Source organism: Clupea harengus, chromosome 8 (genome assembly GCF_900700415.2).
Source record: "Clupea harengus chromosome 8, Ch_v2.0.2, whole genome shotgun sequence".
Classification (NCBI taxonomy): domain Eukaryota; kingdom Metazoa; phylum Chordata; class Actinopteri; order Clupeiformes; family Clupeidae; genus Clupea; species Clupea harengus.
In genome coordinates, this window is record NC_045159.1 from 22,431,194 (window position 1) to 22,438,527 (window position 7,334).

At 46.6% G+C, this 7,334-nt stretch overlaps 1 protein-coding gene across 1 annotated transcript in view; it reads right to left on the reverse strand.

Moving 5' to 3' along the window:
* LOC105890469 (ryanodine receptor 1-like) overlaps nt 1-7,334 on the reverse strand; it is a 107,150-nt gene that overhangs the window by 40,870 nt on the left and 58,946 nt on the right. The window contains exon 59 of the mRNA XM_042708504.1: nt 6,930-7,022. Within this exon, the coding sequence (XP_042564438.1) occupies nt 6,930-7,022 (93 nt within the window). The remainder of the gene's footprint in view (nt 1-6,929; nt 7,023-7,334) is intronic.

A 7,334-nucleotide genomic window follows, 5' to 3' on the forward strand; every position in this document is an offset into this window, starting at 1 on the left:
TGGGGAGGGGGGGTGCAGAAAGGACAGCTGTAAAGTTGGGAGTTATTTGTCTCTTCAATGAGACAGGACATTAAGAGCTAACACTGTAAATACACATGCATTCAGAATGAGGAGCCCCCCACACACACACATACACACACCCAATGTGAATAGGCACATGCATCTGTAGAGAATAAAAGCAACATGCACAGATTTAGGGGGGAGAGATCACACACACGCTCAGTCATCATGCACAAACATGTAAACACACTCACTCACTCTCTCTCTCTCTTTCTCACATAAAACGCACGCGCACACACACACACACACACACATTCAGCAAAGCCTCCATCTCCTCCTTCTCTTGAGTCTTCTGAGCACGTGTGTGATCTCTGTGCCTCTATGAATCCTGGGAAATCAATGGTTCACAGCTGTGTCTCTCTCTCTCTCTCTCTCCCTCTCTCTCTCTCTCTCTGTTTCCCTTTCTGTCTCTCTCTCTCTCTCTCTCTCTCATGCTGTACACTACACACGGACACATTATCACTACAGCTGCTGTCTACTGCTGATGCATTTCAGTGTTGTTGGAACAAAAGTCAGAGGGAGAAGGAAACGTCTAGACTAGCTTAGCATAGAGAAACCACATGAGCATATTAAAATGTCATGCATCCATTGAACATGGTCCAAGATGATGAAAAGTACTTAACGAGGACTTGGCTGTCAAAAAGCTTACAAGCCTTGATCCTTTATAAAAAATTATAGTTACTGTCGATCTTAGTAAACAAAGCTTGTCGGACAATCAATCTTGCTTTGCTTCACAGAAATCTCATATTTAAATAAATATAAACCTGTCATATTTATCTCATCCTGTTATGTTAAGATCATAATATGAGTCATCATATCAGGGAAGTAAAAAATGTCGTGTAAGGCATGAAAGTAAACATTGGGTCTAAGAAATTGTGACCGAGAAAAGATCTGATTCGTCCACTGGGGGACCAATGAGAGAGCGGAATACGGCCTGTCTCCACAGCAACCACCGCTGGTTAATACAGCAGTGGGTTCCGGGGGGCAGAGGGTGAGGGTACAGCTTCAGAGACATTTATGAGAGACACCTACGGGAGACACCTACGAGAGATCACCTACGAGAGACACCTACGAGAGATCACCTACAAGAGATGACCTACGAGAGACACCTACGAGAGATCACCTACGAGGTGAGATGACAGGCTGCACTCTAAGGCCCTGAGCTAGACAGGCTCCATGAGTGTTTATTATTCATTCTGTCCCAGTCAGGAAACTCACAACCCTTCTATCTGATTGTGTTAGTTGTGTTGTCTGGTTGTCAAAGCCTCTTCACACCAAGGGACTCTTGTTAACCGACAGAGTCATAAGGGACTCTTGTTAACCGACAGGGTCATAAGGGACTCTTGTTAACCAAAAGGGTCTTAAGGGACTCTTGCTAACAGACCCTACAGGGTCTTAAGGGACTCTAGTTAAACGACAGGGTCTTAAGGGACTCTTGCTAACCGACAGGGTCTTAAGGGACTCTTGCTAACCGACAGTCATAAGGGACTCTTGCTAACCGACCTTACAGGGTCTTAAGGGACTCTTGTTAACCGACAGGGTCTTAAGGGACTCTTGCTAACCGACAGGGTCTTAAGGGACTCTTGCTAACCGACAGTCTTAAGGGACTCTTGTTAACCGACAGGGTCTTAAGGGACTCTTGCTAACCAACAGGGTCATAAGGGACTCTTGCTAACAGACCTTTCAGAGTCATAAGAGACTCTAGTTAACCGACAGGGTCTTAAGGGACTCTTGCTAACCGACAGGGTCTTAAGGGACTCTTGCTAACAGACCTTACAGGGTCTTAAGGGACTCTTGCTAATCGACAGGGTCTTAAGGGACTCTTGCTAACAGACCTTACAGGGTCTTAAGGGACTCTTGCTAACCGACAGGGTCTTAAGGGACTCTTGCTAACAGACCTTACAGGGTCTTAAGGGACTCTTGCAAGGGACTCTTGTTAACCGACAGGGTCTTAAGGGACTCTTGCTAATCGACAGGGTCTTAAGGGACTCTTGTTAACCGACCAGGTCTTAAGGGACTCTAGTTAACCGACAGGGTCTTAAGGGACTCTTGCTAACCGACCTTACAGGGTCTTAAGGGACTCTAGTTAACAGACCCTACAGGGTCATAAGGGACTCTTGTTAAACGACAGGGTCATAAGGGACTCTTGCTAACCGACAGTCATAAGGGACTCTTGCTAACCGACAGGGTCTTAAGGGACTCTTGCTAACCGACCTTACAGGGTCTTAAGGGACTCTTGTTAACCGACCTTACAGGGTCATAAGGGACTCTTGTTAACCGACCTTACAGGGTCATAAGGGACTCTTGTTAAACGACAGGGTCATAAGGGACTCTTGCTAACCGACAGTCATAAGGGACTCTTGCTAACCGACAGTCATAAGGGACTCTTGCTAACCGACAGGGTCTTAAGGGACTCTTGCTAACAGACCCTACAGGGTCTTAAGGGACTCTTGCTAACCGACAGTCATAAGGCACTCTTGCTAACCGACCTTACAGGGTCTTAAGGGACTCTTGCTAACCGACAGGGTCTTAAGGGACTCTAGTTAACCGACAGGGTCTTAAGGGACTCTTGTTAACCGACAGGGTCATAAGGGACTCTTGTTAACCGACTTGACAGGTTCATGCATTACAGAAGGGGTAAACACAACTTGCCCACTGCTTTTACCTTCGTATCACTTAATAGATCCAAATGATAGCTCAATCCCACTCTAGCCCCATGAGATCATTCCAGCACTTAACACTAGCATCTAGCATTAACACTCGTAGATACTCCTGAATAGATACTCCTGGATCAATACTCCTGAATAGATACTCCTGGATAGATACTCCTGAATAAGTACTCCTGAATAAATACTCCTGGATAGATACTCCTGAATAAATACTTCTGGGTGTCACATTATGGCTGACTTGTGGACAACAGGAAGAAGGCTGAATGAGCAGAACACTAGTCTGCAAAGAGGAGGAGTGGCTTGCAATAATAAAAAAAAGCACACAGGATGAATTGGAAGTGCACCCCACAGTGGTGTGGAGGTGCATTGCACACCGCCACCAAAGTCAACCAACACACTCACCAACTCAGCAGCTCACCACGGTCTTACATAGCAAGCTTGAAAAACACATGAATCAAAAAACACATGAATCAAAGGCAGAGATCTACAAGAAACACATCCCATGATCCAGGGAGGTCCCCCAGCCATCCAATCATCATCAAACCATCTACAGTCACTAAGGCAAACAGCTGAGCAGGCTTATGGCTCATACCCCCCCCCCCCTCCACCCTGAAACAGAGAGCACTACACATCTTTGGGGTGGGAAGGGTGGGATAGTGGGGGGGGGGGGGCAAGGGCCATAAGTCTACCTTCTACAGCAGAGTTCTTTCATCAAACAACGGTAGACTCCCCCACACACACACACACACTGGCTGGACTCAAGGGTCCACTGGACTGTGGGGTGGGTGGGGTGTGTGGATACGCAGGGCCTGTGTGTGTGTGTGTGTGTGTGTGTGTGTGTGTGTGTTTAAGAGAGAGAAGCAGAGAGAGGGTGTGCTTGTGTAGGTACAGGTGTTTGGACAATCTGAATGAACTGTAATTTGTAAGTGTATGGGTATGCAGTGTTAGCATGTGTGTTTGTGTGTCTATGTGAACATGTATGTTCATATATGTGTGAATATGTACATGTGTATGTGTATGTGAGAGTGAGTGTGAGTGTGTGTAATTGAGAGTGAGTGTGTGTAAGTGAGAGTGAGTGTTTGTGTATTTGTGTAAGCGAGTGTGTGTGTAAGTGAGAGTGAGTGTGTGTATGTATGTGTGAAAGAGAGAGAGAGTGTGTGTGTGCAGGGGGGTGAGCATGTGTGAGTGTCTGTGTGTTTGTGTGTGTGTGCATGCCAGTGTGTTGGGGGGGGGTTTGATGAAAAGCCCCCCTACGTGGGTGCCATGCGGTTGGCAGCGTTTGTTCATTCGTTCGTTCGTTCGTTCGATCGTTTGTTCGTGCAGAGACAGATTCTAACCTCCGTATCCCCGGCCTACCCTCCAGCCGCGTCCGGAGCCAGAGAGGAACAAGGACACACACGTCAGGGACATTAACACTGACACACCAAACACACCACACACTCACAACAGCCACACACACACATACACTCAAAACACCTTAGCTTGACATGAAAATATGCACACACACACAGACACACACACACTCAAAACACCTTAGCTTGACATGAAAATATGCACAAACACACACACACACATACACACACACTCAAAACACCTTAGCTTGACATGAAAATATGCACACACACACACACACTCCTCTGTTGGTCTCACACACCCACACTGTAACTCCTGGACATGTGTGGACAGTAACGTCTTCAGAGGAGATATCAGGGCTGTGGCCAGTCCCAGTCCCAGTCCCAGTCCCTACTGCAGGAGAGAGATCAGGGCTGTGGCCAGTCCCAGTCCCTACTGCAGGGGAGAGATCAGGGCTGTGGCCAGTCCCAGTCCCAGTCCCTACTGCAGGAGAGAGATCAGGGCTGTGGCCAGTCCCAGTCCCTACTGCAGGGGAGAGATCAGGGCTGTGGCCAGTCCCAGTCCCTACTGCAGGGGAGAGATCAGGGCTGTGGCCAGTCCCAGTCCCTACTGCAGCTGCACTTTACCTGGGAAGAGGGGAACTGCTCTCTCCTCTCCTTCTGTGCAGGTCTCTATCATCTACAGTAGGCCCAGATAACAGCTAGAGAATAGATCTGACCCACGACTATTGCCAGATCAGAACCAAATCAGGGCCAGATCAGAACCAATTCAGGGCCAGATCAGGGCCAAATCAGGGTCAGATCAGGGCCAGATCAGGGTCAAATCAGGGCCAGATCAGAACCAAATCAGGGCCGGATCAGAGCCAGATCAGGGCCAGATCAGGGTCAGATAGGGTTCCATTCCAGTGTATCTGGGTTTTCACTAAGAACTGCTACACAAGGATTATGGACTGATAAGGTTGAAATGAGATATTAAACAATAACATAATGACACAATGACACAACCACAGTTAATTAACATGCAATAAGATGTGATGCTATAATAAGGTAATAGTTACTATTATTATAATTAGGTAATAGTTACACTGTAATAACAAGTTTCATGAAATATTCCATGATTCCGTTTTGTACATTACATGCATAATCCATGAGGTGAAATGAAGCTGCCCATGTGAAAGGTTGAACTGATATGAGTTCAAAGTGTTGAAATGACAACAACGAGCATTAGCACCTCCGGGTCAGAGGTCAGGCATCAGCACCTCATGCAAGATGGAGGCTGGTCCTGGAGCAGATCTAGCCCACCTCTCCGCTCAAAGACATGCTGTCAGTCTAGCAAACTATGACAATATGGCAACATGATGGTGAGGAGGTGCTGACGGTGTCGGCAGAGATAACGTATTTCCTAAAGGATCCGTATTGAAACCGGAAGTCGTCACTTTACTCCGGTCTCTGGTTGGATAAAACTTGTCACATGTCCTGAACAGAAATGGACAAGGACCTTTGATTTATTCTTTAGGAACCATGTCGATGCCTGACTTTTAATGTTGTGTCACGTTAACATTAATAGCGATTGAATTACACTTGTGTCAGTGTAATCGCTAGCGGTAAATAAACGTTAATAACTTGAATGACTGATTAAGGATATATGTTACACATCACAAACACACGTAATCGATGTTTTTTGTGTGATAATTAGGTAATAGGTAAGCTAAAAATTACAGTATCTTACGCGAGCTAATTTACCTAGCTAGCTAGCAATTGCATTACACTTGTGTCGGTGTAATCGCTAGCGGTAAATAAACGTAAATAACTTGAATGACTGATAAAGGATATATGTTACACATCACAAACACACACAATCGGTGGGTTTTGGGGGGAATGAGGTAATTGGTTAGCTTAAATTACAGTATCTTAGGCGAGCTAATTGACCTAGCTAGCTATTCAGTGTTTGGGCTGGTTAGCTCAAGCAGTATCTTACGCGAGCTAATTTACCTAGCTAGCTAGCAATTGAATTACACTTGTGTCGGTGCAATCGCTAGCGGTAAATAAACGTAAATAACTTGAATGACTGTGGTCATGAGGTGCTGACGGGTCATGAGGTCATGAGGTCATGAGGTGCTGACGGGTCATGAGGTCATGAGGTCATGAGGTGCTGACGGGTCATGAGGTCATGAGGTCATGAGGTGCTGACGGGTCATGAGGTCAGGAGGTCATGAGGTGCTGACAGGTCATGAGGTCATGAGGTGCTGACGGGTCATGAGGTGCTGACGGGTCATGAGGTCATGAGGTCAGGAGGTCATGAGGTCATGAGGTGCTGACGGGTCATGAGGTCATGAGGTGCTGACGGGTCATGAGGTCATGAGGTGCTGACGGGTCATGAGGTGCTGACAGGTCATGAGGTCATGAGGTCATGAGGTGCTGACGGGTCATGAGGTCATGAGGTGATTGTTGGGTGTGTTACACATGCTGGGTTAGTCATGTGACCTGCTGACATGTGTGACGTTACTGAAACATTCATGTACGGTTATAGTGTGTTATCACATATACATCTTACATAGATGTGTTATTATTGAAATGACTATGTTGTTATAACATGTATTTATACTGATATGTTATTACACCTGTTAGTATACGTATGTTAGACCATACTTATACTACCTCTTAGATGAATTAAGAGAAACACACAGATAGAGATAGAGCTCATCTGATGCCAAACTGAATGCCAGTCTGCAACAGCTACTCTTCACCAGAGAGAACTATGAGATTGTGTATGTGAATGCAGAAATGAGAATGAGGGTTTGTGTGTGTGTGTGTGTGTGTGTGTGTGTGTGTGTGTGTATGAGCTCACCTTGCTCATCTTGCTCTTGCTGTCTGCGGTCAGGAAGGACATGTTGTTTATTTCATTCATGACTACAAAGTTCTGCTCCTCTCGCTTGAAGTTCTACAGAGGAGAGACGGAGTTCAGACAGGAGGAGAACACAGGAGGAGAACACTGGGTTGGGTCGGAGGCAGAGAGTGAGAGTGAGACAGCAGAGAGTGAGACAGCAGAGAGGGAGACAGCAGAGAGGGAGACAGCAGAGAGGGAGAGTGAGACAGCAGCAGAGAGTGAGATTGAGACAGCAGAGAGTGAGACAGCAGAGAGGGAGAGTGAGACAGCAGAGAGTGAGACAGCAGAGAGGGAGAGTGAGACAGCAGAGAGTGAGACAGCAGAGAGGGAGAGTGAGACAGCAGAGAGTGAGACAGCAGAGAGGGA